General features: G+C 33.5%; 2 protein-coding genes across 9 annotated transcripts in view; one reads left to right on the top strand and one right to left on the bottom strand.

Annotated features, from left to right (window-relative positions):
• LOC138709016 (protein arginine N-methyltransferase 9-like) overlaps positions 1-22,868 on the top strand; it is an 88,922-nt gene that overhangs the window by 28,570 nt on the left and 37,484 nt on the right. Inside the window, exons 1-2 of one of the 7 annotated variants that reach the window (XM_069839471.1) lie at positions 22,259-22,400; positions 22,523-22,641. The exons of 3 other annotated variants lie outside the window; for them this stretch is intronic. Coding sequence is in view for 1 of the 4 variants with exons in the window: in XM_069839468.1 (XP_069695569.1) it covers positions 22,802-22,813 (12 nt within the window). In the remaining 3 variants the exon portion in view is untranslated. 3 more of the 7 variants (XM_069839469.1, XM_069839470.1, XM_069839468.1) reach the window with 3 other exon arrangements.
• On the bottom strand, positions 923-22,680 carry Pdxk (pyridoxal kinase). 2 transcript variants are annotated; one of them, XM_069839475.1, is made up of 7 exons: positions 22,548-22,680; positions 22,220-22,319; positions 17,131-17,274; positions 14,829-14,949; positions 13,495-13,643; positions 10,631-10,819; positions 923-7,144 (listed from the first exon to the last, which is right to left on the bottom strand). In XM_069839475.1, exons 1-7 carry the CDS (start codon positions 22,635-22,637, stop codon positions 7,032-7,034), a joined length of 906 nt encoding a protein of 301 aa, XP_069695576.1. In that variant the 5' UTR covers positions 22,638-22,680; the 3' UTR covers positions 923-7,031. The 2 variants fall into 2 exon arrangements, with proteins under 2 accessions (XP_069695576.1, XP_069695577.1); XM_069839476.1 differs by lacking the exon at positions 17,131-17,274.

The following is a 22,868-nucleotide window of genomic DNA, read 5'->3' on the forward strand; positions in this document are numbered from 1 at the left end:
CCACCTCAATTGTTTGGTCTAGATATTAATGTAATAACTACTGTAAGCCTATTTTATTTAATTAGAATTAGAGTCTGGCTGGCCTTAGCTCTGCCAGATTAAATAAAATTATTATTGTTATTATTATTCAGGGAAAGACTTTGGTTCACCCTGTATTATCATCATCATTGTAAAGTAACCATCAAAAATTAAAACAAACTGTGGTTCCTAAAAACCACGAAGTCATCACATGATACAGAAAATTTAAGTCATTTTTGTTATTTAATCCAATTTATAGTACTAGCACAGTCTAATATATAGTCATGAAGCTTGAGTTTATGAGGGTAGGTACTAGGAACAAAAGACTATGAGGTACTATTTCGCATTGTCTGTAATGAGGCAATAGTTGCGATCCTAGTGGTTAGCAACTATCTATGGATGCATATTTACTATGTATTGAGCTTCGTGACTATACTAGGATTGCATAACATGTATCCAACTCGTGTATAGTCTTGATTACGACACTCGTGAAAATTAGTACTCACTAATTGGTCGTGTATTGAACATTCATTTGTGCCATGATCCCGAAGATTATACTCTATGAATAACAAATTTATTCGAACATGTTTCAGCTTTAAAGCAAATTTACTTACCCTTTTGTTGCAGAGATCAATTGGTTTCCTACATGGTATAGTCAATAGGTTCGTGCAATACCTGTAAAAACTATTTGCTATCTTGTGAAACCAACTTCTACGTGAGGGGAATAAGAAAGGGAAGCTTCCCTCCCTCACCACACTTCCACTTGCAGCTATGTAACAAACTGATTCCTACCATAAGGTTCTTACCACGAGCTACAGCACATGCATTTGGTTTCACGAGATAACAAATGGCTTCTTGGTTCTGGGTAAATGTTGTATTTATGAAATTAATGACACACATTCCATGTAAGGTGAACTTCCACATGATTTAATCAATCATTTGTTATAACATAGTTCGAGTTAACAAAATATAAACATTCATAAAATATTAACACATCTTTGATTTATAGACTTGTGTCATTTTAACTTGCTGATTTGGGCATTACTCTCCTATTGGAGAAATTTTATAAACCCGTAATGTAACAGAGTTCATATTTTTCTTCTAATAATTTAATGCAACTTGATCATATATTACAATGATAAAATGAATATGAAAATGATCAGGATGAAGATAATGATTTACTTAAGCCACATCCAATGCACGCTTTTTTTATAACTATATAACATTAAATGTCCATTATACTGTCAAGTTCAACAAGTACTTTCTAGAACAGTATGCAATTGATGAAATAACATTGGATTGTTAACTCTTATTTTTAAACATATATATATATATATATATATATATATATATATATATATCTTGGAGCTGATATGGCAATGTTACTGATAGCATATTAACTCTACAATTAAGTTTATTACTATACATAACCTTATTAATCATGGTAACTGGATGTTACAATCGATAAAACTCTCAATTACTGTAATCTAGTATGTTCTCTTATATTCCTCATACACATAATTATAATGTGCAATATAAAATTGTACATACCTTCTTGGCCTGCATTTTACAGAGCGGTTATTCTTTTCATAAAGTTGTAACAAATGGACTGCTATTTGCCAAATTCCTTTTCATACGCAAACTCGCAATCATAATTACATCAGTGAAAAATAAACACTTTATTTCAAATAGCTCTGTTTAGGTGGTAACTAGGTTTATTTACCTATTTCAGTTCCCAAAGGTAATGGAAAATTGATTGGAAACTTAGTAAAATAGACTGCTGTTGTGAAATTTTAATGTAGAAAACGATAATGCAGACTTTGAAGCTGTGTCATAGTCCTGTTTTCATTATTAAGTTAGTCATTTTTAATCATTTCTTAAATGGTAACTGCATATATTTTACGTAATAGGTTATTTACATCTTATATTCAGAACTTATCTGAAGAACTGTTAATACCAATATACAGTTTGTATTGCTTTTAGTTTTCACTTTTCTCAAGTTTGGAAAATTAAATCCAGAAGTAAATCACTAAACGCAACTTTAGACAAATGATGAGTATTTTTGGACAGGGGTTTCAAATAAAGTACTTTTCCTTCCTCCCTCCTCTCCCAAAACAAAATTAAAAGTTATTCATACTGCTTTAACATATCGATGGTGTTTAGGTAAAAGGGCTTATCCTACAAAAGAAAGATTTTTCAGGAACAACAAAAATTAAATTTTAATGCATTATGATTATTAGTTACCTAATATGAACGAATATAAACATAATTTTCAAAACTATATCTTCAGCTTCTGTAATTAAATTTTAACTTACTACACTAATTACAGCAAAAAAGTCAAATTTAAAAGAATGTCGGTTAAACCTTTTTACCTAAACACCAACGATATCCTGTCGTAAAATTACGAATAATAGTTACTCCAATAGTGGCAAGAAAAGGCAGACAAATGGAATACTTAAAAGTGTTTGGTATGTTGAAAATATATTTTTCTGTCAAAAGATATAAATCAGTTTTTGAATCCTCACAATATTTTCTCTATATTAGATGTGTCAAAGTAAAAAATAAAAACTGCTAACTACTGTAGTGGTGGCTGTGGCAATGACCATTGTCATGGTAGTACAGTAATAATGTGGTGGTAGGTGGTAGTGGTAATAGCGTTTGTTGTTTATTTCTAATGGCTGACTGGCCTTGGACATCACTCCCATTTCTTTTTGCTTCCTAATGTGCTTTGTACTTGTTTTGTTATTAACAAGTTAAAAAAATTTGAAGAAAAAAATAAAAAAGTGAATGTTTGCTTAAAACATGCAAGTCTGCTGCATTTATGGTTAGAATACGTATAACTAGATTTTAGGGATTTGTATATTATTTTCATGATAAAAGCCTTAAACAAAGTTGATGTAAGGCACTAATATGCAGTTATGACACAAAAGTCTCTTATTTATTGTTAATTTTAGGAATAGTGTGATACACTTGTGTGCATATTTTACAGCCAATATATAAATCTAACTGTGGAATATTTACAAATAAACTTTCGTAATATAGAACATCAGTTTTGATTTGACTAAGTACAAACTATAAATTACAGTCAAAATTATATATTATACACAAATATATTAATACAAGTAGTAAACCACTGGTGTAGCTCTGTCGGCTGAGGCACTTGTCTGCTGATTTGGAGTTATGCTCGGACATGGGTTCGATTCCTGTTTGGGCTGATTACCTGGTTTGGTTTTTTCCGAGGTTTTCCCATACTCTAAGACGAATATCAGGTAATCTATGGTGAATCCTTGGCCTCATTTCGCCGAATACAATCTCACTATCACCAATCCCATTGATGCTAAATAACCTAGTAGTTGATACAGTGTTGTTAAATAGCCAAGTAAAAAAAAATATATAAGCAGTAAAATCAATTTGATTCACTACAGTTATTAAGGGGGCATATACAGCTTCAGAAACTGATTTTTTTTTTTTCTTTTTGTGGGACTTTCTTCAATAATACGATTAAAAATATTTAAATATTCTAATACTTTTCTAATTATGACCTAAACATGAGACTGTGTCAATTGACGTGGCTTTTTAATATGGAGAAAACTTCTCATCTTCGATAAGTATGTCACCCATTTCTCATAACTTACGTTTTCCAAATCTGTTTTGCTCATAACTTTCACTTTTTTTTTTTTTAGGTAAATTAATGAAATTTTTCATGCAGGTGAATTTCATACTGGAGAATAAACTCTTTAGTACTGTTTTATCGTTTCAAGTTCTTTTTCATTAATAATAATTAATTCTTTATATAAAAATAATTAAATTTTACAATTCATGGCAAAAACTTTTTCTTATTTATATATTCAGCTGATAATGGCAGGATTTATTAACACACTTATTATGAATAAAGTACTGCGTGTTCAGTTCAAAGTGTGTCATGGCTCGCTGTATGCCGTCATATGGCTAGCTGATGAGCCTAGAGAATTCAATCTTCCTACACTTCCGCAGAGGCATATTACCTATGTGCAAGAGAAGTTGTCTAGCAAGTACGGCGTTCATTCTGAAGAGTACTTACCGATACGTACCGTAATGCCGGTAGTGGCAGAAATGTGAACTGTTTGGAAACACGTACTGAGGTGAGTTTTTTTTCTTACTGTCAGGATATGGGGAGAGGGTTAAGACGATTACTTACATACAGCATTTGTTGACATTAACTTCGACGGTCAACATGGACATGGAGCATTTGTATTGTGGAATGTTGCCGTATGCAACCGATGATAACAAATACCCTGGGTACGACTTGCCCGCGCAAAACACAGTTCGAAAGAGGTTATGGTAGCACACAGGCCGTACAGACCGCCACCTGTTGCTACAACGTTCAAGTTAAAGTTCAGATTGAATGCCTTGATTAATAGGGAACTTCTCTGACATAAAAGCTGAAACTCGCTTCAAATCGCTGACTCACCAAGTGACGTCATGACACACTTTGAAATGAACACCCAGTAGAGACGAAAGCATTAAAAATATTCAAAATTGTACGAGATATCAGCAAAACCAATTTTCTCTGCACAAATTGCACATCCCTATTTCAATTTAAAAATTACCCTTAACAATACATTTTTTTGGGGTTCTAAAAGTTGTTTATTAATTGAAAAGTATTGTCTAATCACCATATCAAATTCCACCACAAAATTAATTCAGGATAATTATAAATTAAATTTTGAATTTTACTAAATTTATACTAATGAAAGGTGTACATAACCCCTTAAATTAAAAACCCAACATTTTGTGTCTGTATATAAATTACAAAGCTATATTCTGTATAAAAACTTTAAACAAAGATAATGTGTAATGAGGATGAATTTGGTCTTTTGACTAGAGAATTCGTAATATATGAAGTGTTCTCTTGAAGAAGAGACATGAATGTAAATTTGCATGAATCCTAAATACAATAATAGAGACAGATGAATGATCAGTCTTTTGTCCTTGGATTGTGAGTGTAATAACAAGGGGGGGGAAAAAAAACCTTTCTTCCTTTCCTGGTAAACAAAAAAAAAAGCTAATTGTCGAGAATTCAACCATTCACTCTGTTCATATTACAGAATAGATTTGCATCGATCTTAAGTAAAAACAATCCTACACCAAGCAAATGTGTGCTTTTTGAATGTTGTATCATCTCACCAGCTGCAGATGACATTCTCTGTACCCAAATTACGGGAATTGGTTCATGTGAACTATTAATTGAGAGGAAAAAACTGGAAATTATAGGTTGGTTAAAGTTTACACTTCAGTAACACATATTCAAATACGTAATTTAAACACAACTTTACAGATTTAGATCACAATTACTTTCAGCTGTAAATTATCAAAAAACTCCAATCCTCGCATCCTATGTTGTACAGAATGTACCCTATACATGGGCAATTAGTATAATCGCCACAGTCTCATGCTTAACATTTGGCAGGTCTTTGAGCGGCAGCCTCGTGCAGGTCTTTGAAATTCAATTGTATTATTGTTTTCAATTTCTTGTGTTGCCGTTCCAATCACTTGTCTCAATTTCAATTTTGCAACCAATAAGCTGCTTCCATTATAAAATTACACCTACTTGTCTGATCCACGTGGACTAAAACCGAGGTTGTACTGTCTTGTGCTGAGGACGAACATTAAGGTATGTGATTAAAAATTATTATTAAAGAGTTATTATTAAGAGTTAAGAATGTCAACGTACTTTATATGAAATAATAATAATAATAATAATAATAATAATAATAGCCATATTTAACAATATAACAAACTAGTGCTTATTCTTATCGAGAAAGTAGATGTGACAACGTGGCACTTAGAGTGAAACCTACAGAGCAACAATTGGTCGGCAAAATTATGTTTTAAAAGCACACTGCACGTTATGTATGATGCTGGCATGTTAAGTATGAGGCCACGGCGATAATATACAGTTTTCTGCAAATGGTTCTTACCACATATTACCATGGATGGTGTAATATTAGAGAGAACATTATTTAGTATCCAACAAGAGATGAGATGGTGTGAACGAGGAAAAGGAAATAGTTTAGCGATCTTGATCTATTGTGAGATATGTTGACTTCTCTGAATAGCTGAACAGTCCTCAACTTTTTTTTTTTTTTTCGGAAGACAAAAATATGCTGAAACAACACTTTCAGAAGTACATGAACTGAATGGCAATTGCATTGAAATATAAAATAATATTACATGAGTCTAATCTTTTATTTCCATGGTTGGATTAGAACTTGCTGGTACTCACCCTCTCAATTAAAATAAATTCTATTTTCTAAATTACATTATTGAAAATCAAGTAGCAATAAACAATAGCCTAAATAAAATTATTAAATATTCCAGAGATCTTAATGGCTTAGAGCCCATTCCATATACCCTGATGTAAAATTGCTTATCCACCATTTTCTATATCACAAAATAAAACTGTCATCTTGTTTCAAAGTTAGAAGTCTCGATTTTATTACAATTTTTCATGAACCTGCACGTTTTGTAATCAAACAAAATACATGTACAACGAAATGCTATTTTAAAAATTCCAAAGAAGTTTAGTATTCCATAAAATTATCTTTTTCGGCTCTATATTCATGTCTCATTGCGATAATGTTTTAGAAATTTTGTTTCTCACATTTTTATACTGGCATTTCATTGTACTGTAATGTTTTTATCAATATTTTACTCAGATCCCTTTCATTTCTATGACATAGATTACAACATTTTTTGGGCCTTATATAAACTGAGTTACATTTGACAGAGATACAAAAACTATAAGTCGCAATCTAGGCCTATGTACTGCAATACAGATTTCCCAATAAACATACGAAGTTTCCATTAAATTTAAACTACACAAATTCCATCATGTAATGCATATGAATAATACTATATAAATGATGGAATGATTTAACCAGTTTGGAAGACTGAATTGATGTGGTGTCATTCCACTGTAAATCAGTTAGAATTTGCCACCTTGATAATCGAATGCTCAATGTCTTAAGCACCTAGGCCACAACTTTAGCTTCTATAATTACTTTTGGGTTTTCGATGTCTGCTTTACTCTGTACAAGCGGAAGTTCAACTCTTGCAATAGTTGTGGCACATGTCTTACTGCGTTCTGTATCAAAAAAGAAAGAGAGAAATAGGTAAGACAAAACAAGAAATCGATATTACAAGTATGATAGCTACTTTATCATTATACATTTTACTTATTTCACAACTATTCACTTATATCATGTTACAGATGATGTGAAGATCTATAATGTCTTTCTTTGAACTATTATTCAATATATAAAATCATGTACAGTAAAACCTCAATAAGATGTGCCCGCTTATTACGCTATCCCCTGTAATACGCTTTTTTTGTCCGGTCCCTGCACATTTCATATATAACGCCTTTATAAAATACCCCATTTGTTGTGCTCAAGTCCCGCATAATACGCTGTTTTTATGGAATATTTTCGATGTAATTTTCAGCAATGTACTGTAACAGCAGTGAAACATCATGGTCACTGAACTCGCTGGTGCCATTAACCTGAAAAGTATTGGTATTCGACCCTTTACCTGCACATTTAAACCTTCATACTTCATATCTTAGTATACCCCACCCTCTTGTTATGCTCTCTCATTCGACTCTTTACCTGCGCGCTTAAAGCTTACGTACAGTTACAATACCTCACCCTCTTGTTAACCCTCTCTCTCAAACAACATTCCTCACTCGGCCATAATAAAATTCTGGAAATTTTTGCTGGGCAGTTTGTTGTTCTTTAGTGTATTGAAGTGTCTGTGAATGTCATTACAATGAGTGTTAAACGAAAAGTGCTTTGTGTCGGAAAAATTGTAAATCTTACGAAAGTACGATGAGAACAGTACTCTTACTCAGAAACAACTCTCTGATTCATTAGGAATCCCATCATCGATATTAAGAATGATAATAAGAAATCGCGACTCAATCACTACAGTTGCGACGTCGTCGGGAAGATATAATCGCAGGAAACTGAAGTGTGGTAAACATGAGGACTTGGAGAACACGCATACGGCAAACAACTATAAATGACTTTTTTTCCGAAAGAATTAAGTACAGTACATATTGTAAATGTCTTTAACGTACATTACAGTAATTACATAATTGAGTAATACTATATTACCTTTCATGAATCATGTATTTCAATAAAGAAAAATGCTAATAGATACTGTATATAAATCAAAATTAGTATACCCGCCTAATACGGGTTTACACCCGGTCCCTTGAACAGCGTCTTATCGGGGTTTTACTGTATTATGCACTCAAAAACTTCTGTTTTCTAGAGTACACACAAAAGGCCTTCTATAGTAACCACAGAACTTTCTTGAATATCAAGGTCATATTACTTTGGCCAGAGAACAGCACCTAATTGCCACATATTGTGGTGCACTGCGAGCCCATTCTCCCTTCTGCCCTTTTAATCTACAGCATATGCCAGAAATATAATATAACTTATTTTTCTCACTAATACCACTAGGGTTTGAATAGTTATTAAATTATACACATTACTACATAAGATATATTGCAATACAGTAACTCTAAATGTACAAAAATTATGCCCTATAGGCTATTTTGGAATTGAGTTCACGGCAACCCAGTTCTATTTAAACGAGTTTTTTGAAACTGAAATATTTTTAGAAATTAAATGTGCTGCTGTTATTATGGCTTTCTTTAATTTTAGAAAGTCTCAGGAATCTTCTATGTCATAGCCATAAATTTAAGAATGCAGTTATATTGTCAGACTCCAAAGCAGCTATTCTATCAATAGTCTCTAAACACACACCTTCATCTCAAACAGCAGAAATAACTAAAGTGCTCTCTCAATTAATATCACTCAAAAAAGAAATTTATTCCAATGGATACCATCCCATTGTGGAATCTTGGGAAATGAGAATGCGGGTGCTTTAGCAAAGAAGGGCAGCACTGCTACTTACAGACCTGTTACTAAATCTACGTATTACTCTGTGAAAAGATTTATTAAATCTACATACTTAGACTTCAACAAACAAAATTTGATAACACAATCCCAAGGGAAAAAATGGAACTCTCTGCATCATAATCCACAGTTAATTCCCGCTTTACCATGAAAATCGTCTGTAGCTGCATTTAGATTGGCAATGGGCAATGATTGTTTGGCCAAGCACCTGCATAGAATTGGAGTATATCGGTCCCCTAACTGCCCATTGTGCAACTCAAACCAAGAAATGGATTCGGAACACCTCAAAATCTGTGCTTCAGTGGCTGGCCATGATAGTATCTTTGAAAAATATTGGAGTGCAAGAGGTCAAATGACTTTATTGTCAAACGCCTGGCATTAGAAAACAACAACAGAATAGCTGAATAAGCATTAAACTAAATGTCTCTAAAGCTTTTATAAAGACAACTATTACAAATGAAATGGAGAATTCATTCTTTTTGCAGATTTGAAAAGATATCATTATAACCTAAACCTGAAAATATAAATTATTTTATTTAGATAGAAACACTTTCAGCTTTCCCAACTACGGGACTGCCTCATTGGACAAAGCATAACTACTGTCCGACCGAGTGGTTATGTCGAATCTTGATTTCCCCCCACCCATTTCTCCTGACCTCTCTGCAAAGACTAGTGGCTGAGGTGTTAGGCTCTTGCCTGAAAATATTTGCTGTTCGGAATTGGAAATCTACGTAATATTATGCAACTTTTTAAAATAATTTAAAGAAAGGGCCCTGTAAAGTAAGTAACTGTCACGTGACTTCCCCCGTTTTGCTGATTCCGTGACATAACCACTCGGTCGGACAGTAACACACAGAGCAAAAACAAAAAGTGAAAATTAAAAGAAGAGAATAGGAAAGAGCATAAAAGAGAAATATAGGAAATGAACAGTTATGTCTGAAATTCGTTATGCGCTGTATATTAAATAGTATTTTGACAATTTTGACCAGTTACTATGACAAATTCCGAACACATATTGCGGTAATTTCACATTTTTAAAGACAATGGTAAGTGCCAGTATGGACCATTTATGTATAAAACCACTTTCTGAATGTTTTTGTTCAACTATCTATGTCTGTAATTTGTTTGGTCATATCTGCCATATATGAAAATTGTGAGAACAATTTGAAACTAGAGACACCATTGCACTCCAGTCAAGACAATGGTAAGCACCATTCGTGTTGTGAAAATGGCTGCTAGGAAGAGGTTATTGTTGCAAGGAGAAACAATAAGTCCAAATGAAGAACTATCATCCACAGGGGATGCTAAAAGTGGTTCTGAATATGAACCAACTACTTTAAACAAGAGAAAAAGGGAAAAAGATAACAAAGAAACAAGAAAGCGAAAAAACGAGTAAACTACAAAAATGAATAAAACGAATAGAGAGAAAATAAAGGTAATACAAAGGACAAATTAGTGGTGAATAGAGGAGAAAACAGAGTAGGAGAGGTAATTGTTGCAAGGAGAAAGCAGCTTCCTATGATGTGATGACTGTGTAGTTAAACTGGCTTTATATGGATGAATGACGAACAGTCAAATATCCGCCATTAGTTAAAAAAAATTCTAAACACAGCATCGAAGCTTAATATATCATAAAATAGTACCTTCAGACATGTTAAGATTTCTTCGGAGAATGGCTTGAATGGTGGCAATAGTGTTTTCAAGTGAGGTTTTCAGTATATTGTCAGTACGCCACATCCATGCTAGCAGCAGAGCAGTGAACAAATCACCAGTGCCAGTGAATGTACCTGGCAGTTTCGGTATGTTGAGAGTCAGCTTTGTTTTCTTTTTTCCTGTGTAAAAGTTTGAAAACAATCGTTAAAATGTAAATACATCAATTAATGCATTTATACTCGTGGTTGAAATTTATTCTGAACACATCTCTTACCAATAATACTGTATTAATATAATAAGACATCGGATGTTTAGAAAATTACTTATTCTATTTTAATGAAAGTGTTGAGAACCTGGAAGTAGTTCAATGGAAAAAAAAAAAAAAATTGCCTTTTTAAAATCAAGTAACTGGAAAAATACTTGTTCTAGTAGCCAGTTAGTATAACAGTATAGTATATACAACAGCAAAGAATCTATAGGGCTTAACTTGCTTCATGTGGCTTTCAGCTGTTTTTCAATGCCACTTTGCAACAGTAAATAAGCAAAATGAGCAAAATTGTCTACAAAACTAAGCAGAGTAAAAGTAATTGACAAATGCTATTAGAATCCTCTTTGTTTTCTTAAGCAATTGCAGTTTAATGACTGGGCAAAATCTCCATACTCAATAACAGAAAATCTAAAGCACCAATATGTCTAATGGTAATGATGAAAATTAGACATGTTACATTTATTTATTATTAAAAAAACGAAAATAATCCAGTTTTCACGTTTTTGGTGTAAATAATAATAATAATGATAATGATAATTTGCGGAAATAGTTAATTCGAATTTTCGTCAATAATGTGACCACAGACTACCTGCAATTTACATGAGCATAAACATCTCTTTTTCCTTAAGTATAAATAACTTTTTACGTTTATAGCAAAGACCCAGTTTTAAGATTAGGCCTACATGAAAGCCATGATCAGTGGTTTGAAATCCACTTTGGATATGAGTATGACTGTTCATTGTCAATTTGATAATTATTTTATGTTGTGAAGATGAATACCTTATCCCTCATCCTCCCTATCACAGAGGTTTCATCATGTGCCTAGTTTCACTATGTTTTTATAGTGCTAATACTTCAGAGTACAATATTATTTAATGTGTAATTTTGGACAATAATGCCCCTGAGCTGCAGAATCAGGAGAAAAAAAGAAAATACAGTACCAGATTTATTAAAATAAATTACAGAGGTATTACCACATTTGTAATCTATTTCTGTCTTATTTCAAACTCCAACATCTCTTTAATGAAAAAAGGTAAACTGCTTCCAGTGCGTAACAGCAGATCTCGTTTCTGAAAGCTTGCAAAAAGAGGTAAGCTGCTGACAATACATAACAGCAGATCTCATTTGTGAAAGCTTGCAAAAAGAGGTAAGCTGCTGACAATACATAACAGCAGATCTCATTTGTGAAAGCTTGCAAAAAGAGGTAAGCTGCTGACAATACATAACAGCAGATCTCATTTGTGAAAGCTTGCAAAAAGAGGTAAGCTGCTGACAATACATAACAGCAGATCTCATTTGTGAAAGCTTGCAAAAAGAGGTAAGCTGCTGACAATACATAACAGCAGATCTCATTTGTGAAAGCTTGCAAAAAGAGGTAAGCTGCTGACAATACATAACAGCAGATCTCATTTGTGAAAGCTTGCAAAAAGAGGTAAGCTGCTGACAATACATAACAGCAGATCTCATTTGTGAAAGCTTGCAAAAAGAGGTAAGCTGCTGACAATACATAACAGCAGATCTCATTTGTGAAAGCTTGCAAAAAGAGGTAAGCTGCTGACAATACATAACAGCAGATCTCATTTGTGAAAGCTTGCATAGTCTGCATGTTCAGCATAAACTCGCAAGTAGGTATCAAATAACTTTTGTTACAATGTGTTACTTTTTTTATACTATTCTATGACATCTCGACATACACGATTTTTGCTTATGCGAATTTACATTGGACGCCAATGAATTGCATGTCGACAATATTATATAGAATTTACATTTTTAAGCAATGTGAAGAGAACACACATACACAGTATTATATTGACAATGGGGTAACCTCTAGGTCTTACGACCTGTGGAGTAACGGTTACCACGTCTAGCTGCGAAACCAGGTGGCCAGGGTTCGATTCCCGGTCGGAGAAAATTACCTGGTTGAGGTTTTTTTTTTTTCAGTGTTTCCCTCAACACAATATGACCAAATGATGGATAACTTTTGGTGCTGGACCCTGGACTCATTTCACCGGCATTATCACCTTCATCTCATTCAGATGCTAAATAACCTAAGATGTTGATAAAGCGTTGTAAAATAACCTACTAAAATAAAAATAAAAATTCTAGGTCTTATGCTAGATCCCAACTCATGACTGTAGCCTTAGGTAACATGAAAACTGTACTTCAGCCATTGCTTACATTAAAGCTGTATCACACAAAAAAATTGCAGGAAGTGACTGTTTTTGACAGCGAAAATAAATCCTTCATGTTTTCCAAAGTCCATAGTATTCTTTTTTTCTTTATCCAAAAAATTCGAAGTTCCTGTGTTTACCTGTTTCCCAATTTTAATAACTGCTTGTGTATCATTTTTCAGTTCCTACTTTGGTGAATAATATCACTACATCAAAACTGTCATGTCCTTATGTTCTTCTGATGTATCGGTAATGATTTCATACTGTTCAAGAAACTTGGGATGTAATTTCGTCTATTAGTAAAAATTCACAAAATGTCTTCAAATCTTTAGGCGAACTGCGAAAGTATATTATGAGCAGTTAGTATTTTAATATTCTTCCAAACAAACAAACAAACAAACGTATCAGTAATTACCTAATCTGCTGCTAGCCAGTGACAGAAGATTTTGTTCATCCCCCAATTCTGAGGATGAAACCACAACTGTATGACATCCTTGCTTATGGAAATATTCTGTAGCATTCCAGGCATCACTCAGTGACTGAATTGGTTTTCCAGTTAACAATCTGAAACAGCAATTTCCTATAAAACATATGGAACTTCTGAGACGTAATATAATAAATAATTCAGTGTTATCATGTTGTATTTATTTATAAAAAATTTCCTTTAGAGTTTTTGAAATCAATGTCTCATTGAAAGAGTTTATAGCTTTATTATAATATCTATAAAAATTATGATAAGAGCATAGAGATAATATGCATAACATTTTAAGTTCATTTCTGCGTGTATTGCAGAGGGTGCCACTACAACTGAGGGAGGCTTAAGAAGTAGCTTTTGCATTTTATTAAAAATGTTCGCTGTTAATAGAGAGGAAAAATGTTTTCACGCCTGCCTTATGTTTGGGAAGTTCAGGGGTTGACTATTCTTATTTAAGGTTTTCGTGGTTTTCTAAGTCTCTCCAGACAAATGCTGGAATAGTACCTATTATGAAGGGCTTTGACCCAATCCTGTAACCATTTGGTATCACATAATTCTGTCATCCAGTTATCTTTCATGACATATCTGCTATCTGTTCTAAAAGTATCGCAATTAAGTTGTGCTCCCCTCTGACATGGGCCAAGGAAGGGTGTAATACATTGGAGCACAACTGTTAACCATTGAGAAGTGAAAACGTTCTTATAATTGTTTTTAAATTAGTGATTTAATTGTGACTGACTTCAAAACTGTTATCAGTATTTGACTGGAATGAAACAGTAGTTTCATAAGTATGAATACTATTAATAATTTTATTATCGTTGGTACATTTGGCAACATTTTGGGAGATGCTGAAAGAAAATTTTATGTAAGCTTAAGCATATCTAAATAAGTTGTAGTGACGCCATTGGTACTGTCTAAAAGATGCATTCAAATCAGTTACATGTCAGACAATTATCTTCAAGATTTCTTCTAATAGGACGGCTGTAGGATATATTCCAATACCATTAATGTAAAGGTTTTGGCTTAAACTTTAAAGGATTAGGTTCAGAAAATTTGAAGTTAATAAACTGAAATATACTGTAGGTACAGTGTCTATTAATTTGAAGACCGTAACAGGCCAGTAAAGGTCTAATATGTGGTAGAAGGAGGATGATGATGATGATGATGATGATGATGATGATATATTTATACACATACACACACTCTTAATGCGTATATATTATACATCAATATGTTCACTTCAGTGGAAATTTATTTTCTCTATAGAAACTTACTCAACTTCAAACTGGTTAGGAGTAATGATATTTGCCAAAGGTATGATTGTATCTCTGTAAATTTCCAGTAATTCTTCTGGCACATACATCTTCCCATTGTCACCCATTACAGGATCACAAACTGTAACATCACGTTCATTTTGTTAATATTCTGTTATATCCATTAATTTATTTTGCATGAGAGTCATGCTAAAAATTAAATAACACATATATTTTTAGTCATTTTAATCATTTAACAAATCCAAATACCCATACACGTTTATAATTTTTTTTCCCCAACTGAGGCAATCCTAATTCTAGTTATTTTAATTCTTTTTGCTTCTTGTAAAATGTGCTCTGTGATTACAAGCACCTTTACTGTTTCAACTTCAACCTGACACAGCCAAGAATCGTATATTTTAATAATAATCTTTATTAAAAACAGTCTAGTATATACAGTCATGAAGCTTGAGTTTTGAGGATACTAGAAACAATAGACTGTGCAGGTACTATTTCACATTGTCTGTAATGAGGCGATAGTAGTGATCCTAGTGGTTAGCAACTATCTATGGATGCATATTTACTATGTATTGAGCTTCGTGACTATATACTAGACTCTGGTTATAACTTTCAGCCATTTTTTGTTTGTTCTGAAGGCCTGGCTCGGGACCTCGCAGAGTGAAGGTTATTGTGAAGTATTGGTGGAATGATGATAACAGTGGTGAAAGGAAACGGAAGAACCCCGAGAAAAACCTCTTAGCACCCACTTTGTCCTCCACAAAATCCATCATGACCCAGATTGAGATCGAACTCGAGTCGCCACATTGGAGGGCACAGAGGATAACCACTCGATCACAGACGAATCAAATCTGTTGCACACAGTGTGTTTAATAAAGACTATTATTATTTAAAAAATCGTATGTTTGAGCACGCCAATGTAGCTTGACTTACCACTCTTGTGACAGTGATAAATATAGAATACCTACTCTGCATGGTACAAAACAACTGCAGCATAACTCTAGGTTTTGTTTCTTAGATAAAAAGAAGCAAGAAGGATTAATGAAAAAAAAAAATCGTCCAATAAATATAAGTTATCTTGAAAATAAAACTGTTCTTTGCAGGAGTTGCGCATGATGGACAAACCATATTTGTGAACTATTGCAGAATAGGCCTACTACAGGACGTAAGTACTATTGAGTTATGTAATGTTACGCAGTATTGCTGATCCATATGGTGGGAGTAAGTCAGCTAGCTACGAGTGGAATCCTAGCAAGGGAGGGAAGCTTCTGTCCACTTTCTGTTTCCATATGCGCATGTAGGCAGGGTGCAAATTAAGATTTCTGATGGGGGGTGGGGGGTGGGGAGTAGAATCCTAGATAGAGAATACCATACATAAATTTATTATTATCCTCATTTAATACTGCTCAACACTTTAGTCGCACTGAGTTGCTTGTCGTGCATCTTGACAATAATAATAATAATAATAATAATAATAATACTAATATTCATGAGCAGATTTAAGATAAGATGTGTAATTCCTAAGTTATTGATTGCTGTCAGCTTGCCAGTGATGATAATAAACAATATTATTTTCGAATAATTTCGAGGGAAAAATTGTTCCGGGGCCGGGTATCGAACCCGGGACCTTTGGTTAAACGTACCAACGCTCTACCAACTGAGCTACCCGGGAACTCTACCAGACACTGATCCAATTTTTCCCTTTATATCCACAGACTTCAAAGTGGGCTGACAACCGTCAAGCAACCAACTTCGAGTGCACACTAACTCTGTGTGACTTAAATTGTGGTTTTCTGTTAACGAACAGTGACGTACATTATGCAAATCAAGCTTTCAGGTATAACTCCCTGTAAAGTTGATTTGAATAATTTCGAGGGAAAAATTGTTCCGGGGCCGGGTATCGAACCCGGGACCTTTGGTGCGTAGAGTTCCCGGGTAGCTCAGTTGGTAGAGCGTTGGTATGTTTAACCAAAGATCCCGGGTTCGATACCCAGCCCCGGAACAATTTTTCCCTCGAAATTATTCAAATCAACTTTACAGGGAGTTATACCTGACAGCTTGATTTGCATAATATTATTTTCTTTGCTTGCTTTATACTTTATAAAGTATACTAGTACTAAAACAAAATTATATTTTGTGGGGGGGGGGGGGAGACAGAAGTTATCCCTGGCAGGGATGTTAATATGAATTTATGAGTGTGGAATAACTTTCCAACAGACCTTCATGTAGGTTTCACGAGATACCGAATGGCCTATAAGTATCAAAATCATCACTTGTACCAACAAATATAAATTAGATTGTTTACCATAAATAAGATTTGGATTAACTTCACGCAGTTGCTTTACCACTTGGGCAATGCGTTTCAGGAAGGATGCTGAACCCACATATCCTGTGAGTAGGTGCGTGTAACAATCCAATCCATTATGATGCAGTCCATCCATAAGTGCATCTGTATCACACATAAAGTAACAGTCCAGAGTTAGTGAATATCACTAATTAAACTTTACATGATTTGTGAATATCCGTTTGTAAAAAAAGAATAAGTACCTATGTTGTTATGAAGACCCGAAGGCAGCAAAGTAAGCAGGTAATAGGCCTACCTATTCTTCTAATAATAAGACACAATATTACTATCGAGTTATAATATCCATCTAGGCACTATATAACGAATTCCGCCTTAACTTTGCCTATCAGAGTAGTAACAATATATAAAGTTTCAATCACTAGTCTTCCGGTACCATATTTAATAGACCTAGACACAGACTCTTCATAAGGAAAATGTTAACATTTAATAAACAAAATTCTGAATAGATATAGGCTAATACATTTCTTTTGCTGTCTATACTATTATGCTTTTGTTCCTTGTCCTTTTCGACTAATTTAAGTGAATATAAGGATTTTTTAGAGTTACTAAAATACATAGGTATAGTATGTAGGTATATTAAAGAGTTTTATAATCTATACTAATAATCAGGGAAAGGATTTATATGTAAATACATATTTACTTATAAAGCTAATATAATTTATATTTTGCATTATCTTTATGTTTCACAATGTGTAGGGTTGAAAAATCCTACTTTTATTTTCCATATTTTTCCATATTTTAGAGTTTAGTACATATTTTCGTTAATTTCCATATATTTTCCATATTTCATATAAAACAGTCCATATTATATTAGGTTTAACAATAAAACAAAACAAAATTCCATTAACTTTTAAAAATACATTTCAACAATAGAGATTTAAACACATGTTCAGTAATCCCTTTAACATCAGAGTTATTTGAAAATTAGCAGTCCTATCAACAATGGGAAAGTAAGTTACAAAACTGTATTAATTTAATTTAAAATTTTTAACAGACTTCAGTTGTGCAGCTCAACAGTTAAATGCCAGTCAGAGTACACATAGGTTCAGTTTTGTAAATCATACTATAAAGACGGTAAATATGCCAAAAGTACGTCATTCAGTCAATTTAAAATCAAAACTAACAAGTTACATTTCAGAATTTAAAGAAGATGGTTTATCAACTGACAATAAAATATTATTTTGTAATTTGTGTCAGTGTGCAGTATCATCTACACAAAAGTTCCTGGTGCAACAACACATTACAACTAGTAAACATCAGGCCAACAAACAACTAAATTCCAAGCAGAGACAATTGTTTTTAACACAACCAACAACATCGAATGTAAGATCTGAGTTTAACATCGACCTGTGCCGTTCTCTCATCTCTGCTGATATTCCTCTCTACAAACTAAAGAATAAGGTCTTCAGGGAATTCCTTGAAAAATATACTCAACATACAATCCCGGATGAGTCAACACTTAGGAAGACGTATGCTCCATCCATCTACGATGAGACAATACAGAAGATAAGAGATGAAATTAAAGATAGTTCAATTTGGGTTTCCATTGATGAGACTCCCGACAAAGAAGGTAGACTTGTTGGTAATGTAGTTATCGGTTTGTTAAGTGAACAATATTCTGAACGAATTCTTTTACATTGTGATGTTCTAGAAAAGTGCAATAACAAAACTATAGTTAAACTGTTCAACGAAGCTATGGGTATCCTGTGGCCAAAGGGTATTATGTACGATAATGTGTTATTCTTTATTAGCGATGCTGCCCCTTATATGGTCAAAGCTGGACAAGCATTATCTGTTGTATATCCTAAATTGACTCATTTTACTTGTGTGGCGCATGCATTTCATCGTGTGGCAGAAGTGGTCAGAGACAATTTCCCTAAAGTAGATTTGTTGATTTCATCAGTGAAAAAAGTATTTCTCAAAGCTCCCAGTAGAGTTAACGTGTTGAAAGAAATGTACCCTGAAATTCCATTGCCACCAAAGCCAATTTTAACTAGATGGGGTACATGGCTAGAAGCAGTTGAATATTATGCCGAACATATAGACTCTATTAACAATGTTCTCCTTGCATTGGACTCTGAAGATGCAGTCTCAATTGATACTGCGAAAACAGTTACCTGTGACATAAGTGTGAAGAATGACTTAGCTCACATTCAGCATACATTTTCATGCATCATAAAAACGCTCAAAAGTCTCCAAAATAGGCACCTTTCACTATCTGAAAGTTTTGAAATTATAAATAGTACTGTGGAACAACTGAATCGTGGTAGAGGTAAAGTTGCAGATGCAGTAAGAGCTAAGGTGGACACTGTACTTTCAAAAAACCCTGGATATGAAGAACTACAAAAGGTTGTTGCTGTGATGAGTGGTGAATCAACAGTGAAGATTAACTTGGACTTATCCCCAGCAGACATTGTGAAATTGAATTATGTACCAGTTACTTCTTGTGACGTCGAACGCTCTTTTAGTCAGTATAAATCTATCCTCAGAGACAATAGAAGAAGATTCACTTTTCAGCACTTGAAAGAAATGTTTGTAACCTATTGTTATGGTAACAGACAATAAAAATTGTGTTTTGTTGAAACTACATTGGAAGATAAGGTACGTCCATTATATTTTTTGTTTAGTTTGATTAAAATGTACCAATATTTAACGTACATAGTCATTTTTTTATAATTTTAAGTCCATATTTAATTCCATATTTTGGTAAAAATCCATATTTAATTCCATATTTTGGTAAAAATAACTACATATATATTTACATATTTCATATATTTTTAGTCCATATAAATCCGTTCCCTGCTAATAATAAATCTGTAGCCAAAATTTTTCTGGTAATTTTCGATTTTCCAAAAATAATTGGTCCTAACATATATAATTAACCACCCTGAAACCGAAAATCGCTTTTTTGAAATTTTTGTTTCTATGTCTGTCTGTCTGTCTGTCTGGATATTTGTTACCTTTTCACGCAATAATGGCTGAACGGATTGCGATGAAAATTGGAATATAAATTAAGTTCGTTGTAACTTAGATTATAGGCTATATGACATTCAAAATACTTTATTTAAAAGGGGGGTTATAAGGGGGCCTGAATTAAATAAATCGAAATATCTCGCTTATTATTGATTTTTGTGAAATATGTTACATAACAAAAGTTTCTTCAAAAATGATTTCCGATAAGGTTTATTCTATGCAAAATTTTGATAGGACTGATATTTAATGAGATAAATGAGTTTCAAAATTACAATAACAACACCATCTAAGGCGGTGCGGTGTAATGAAATAAAAAACAAATGACTTCGTCTATAAGGGGACTTGGACAACAACAATCGAAAGTTATGAAACATAGCCTACAGATAATGTTTCTGTGTTTGTATGAAGTAATATCGGAAGCTAAATTAACCGATTTGTATAATTAATTATTAATTCACCATTGGAAAGTGTAGTTTCTCTAGATGGGCATAATGCTATAATGTTATTACAGTAACTTCTGAGTGAATTGAGGACAGGTAAGATTAAAATAGCTTCTCATGCACAGAAAACTTGATAGGCTATTCTCTACATTCGTTTCCTGTACTTCCTAAAATAATTTTTATGACCAAAATGATCGTATTTAATTTTTTTAAATACAATTTAAATCAAGTAACATAATAAACGATTTATCCTTCTATCAAACACGAATGTTCCCTGGATCAAATGTCCTATTTTAATTATGTAATTACTTTATATATATTTGTAACGGGTGCAGCAGAGCGCACGGGTATGGCTAGTAGTATAATAAGAGTATTAATTTGATCATTTAAATTTAGGTATAGATATTATTTTGAAAATAAATGTACCGGTATTCATTCGATATAAGTAGGCCAAAATAGGCCTACACGTGAAGAACTCTTCACTTGTTTATAAAAAAAAGTATTAACACAGATGTGCATAACTTTAAGCCATTTTTTATTTGTTCTGGAGGCCTGGCTGGGGAGCCCTATAGCCCCCTTGCTCGGGACCTCACAGAGTGAGGGTGATTGTGAAGTAGCCTACGGTATTGGTAGAATGATAATGGTGAGGGGAAACGGGAGAACCTCGAGAAAACCACCTTGCGCCCGCTCACATGCTTATAAAATGATCTACAATAAAATTATAATGAATAGTGTTAAATTATATTATCCTCTAATTGACGTTCTGGCTGATATGTAGCCTACATCTGTTATCAGTCGGTAATATCTCACTTGATATGTGTCAGAGGAACAACAAATGATTGTTTGTATGCATCTAAAGTCTGACTAGTGTAATATGTAGCTAGTCGGCGATGTATGCAATGGTGGGGGAAAGGAACTGGCCACCCTACCCCATTATCTCCTGGCTTAGTTGCCTCATAAATGGTGCCTTCTTGATATCACTTGTGAGGTTCAGACCTGTCTTCGGATAGTTGACTAAATAAAAGTGTTAAATTCTTTTTCCTTGTGACACTCGGAAATCTAATTTGGAATACTAAACATTAAAGAACGTAAAAATCTTGGGGGGGGGGGGGGAAGAGTGAAAAAAATCATGAAATCTCGAAGTGGGTGGAATTGACGACTTCTGTCCGAATTGTGTTTCGGAAAAAAATCCTGATAAATAATAATTTAAAAAGAAATATGTTTTTATATGTATTTATTTATAGTTGCTAGGTCTATATCGCGAATATCTGTAGTTTACTTTTGAGAATGCGCTGTTGTACTGTATCTTATTTCGTGGAAAGTGGGGTCCAATTCGCATTCGCCTTCTTTATTTAACTGAAAATTATATTGTCGAGGAAAACCACGAAAAAAAAAAAAAACCTCGACCAGACTGGTAGGACCTAGGATCGAAACCGGAACCTGAATGAACATTATTGAGATTTCATAAACTTTATAAATATATTCATACATTTCACATTAATATGGATATGTATTTAACGACATTATGAAAGAGAGACTTATTTCGCTTTGACATTCTCCACTTAATGCGTATGTGTACGCCCTACTCGGTATTTTTTATGCATATTCAAACGTACCAAGTTCATTTTCATCCAAAACTTGGCCCTTCCAGTAGCCATAACCGGTGTGATTGCAAAACTGTACGGAGTTGATTGGATCTACTTCAAATCCGAGTACCTGAAATAATTTATATAACCATATTAAAATGATCTTCTCCGATATTTTCAATTAATTCATATAATACAACTGGAATATGAGGTAAATATTGATTTTTATGTACTGCAATCCACATAACCTCACATTATTATGTAATAATGAATTTATGTTCATATGCAGTTACTTAAACTAAAAATGTCGTACAAATATTATTTATGTCATAGACGTGGGCTATTATGCAAATCTTACCTGTAGCGGAAATGTTGCACTTTTATTACCAACATATCCTGAAACCACATGACTTTGGATTGACAAAACCCTCGGAGATTTCTCAGCCATTTTGGTACGTGTGATCGTTACGAAACACTTATAAGTTATAGCACGGTATTACGAAACTGCATGCCGATAAATACTACAGTAATTAAACTCTTACAATCTTACTGTACCACTGGAGCATAGCATATGTTGAATTCGCTATGTTGTCAGCAGTAATTTAGTAAGTGATGCACTACAAAGTACGAATCACCAGGTTATGACAATGACCATTAGATTATAAACTAAATGCATTGT

This window comes from Periplaneta americana, chromosome 11 (assembly GCF_040183065.1).
Source record: "Periplaneta americana isolate PAMFEO1 chromosome 11, P.americana_PAMFEO1_priV1, whole genome shotgun sequence".
Lineage (NCBI taxonomy): Eukaryota > Metazoa > Arthropoda > Insecta > Blattodea > Blattidae > Periplaneta > Periplaneta americana.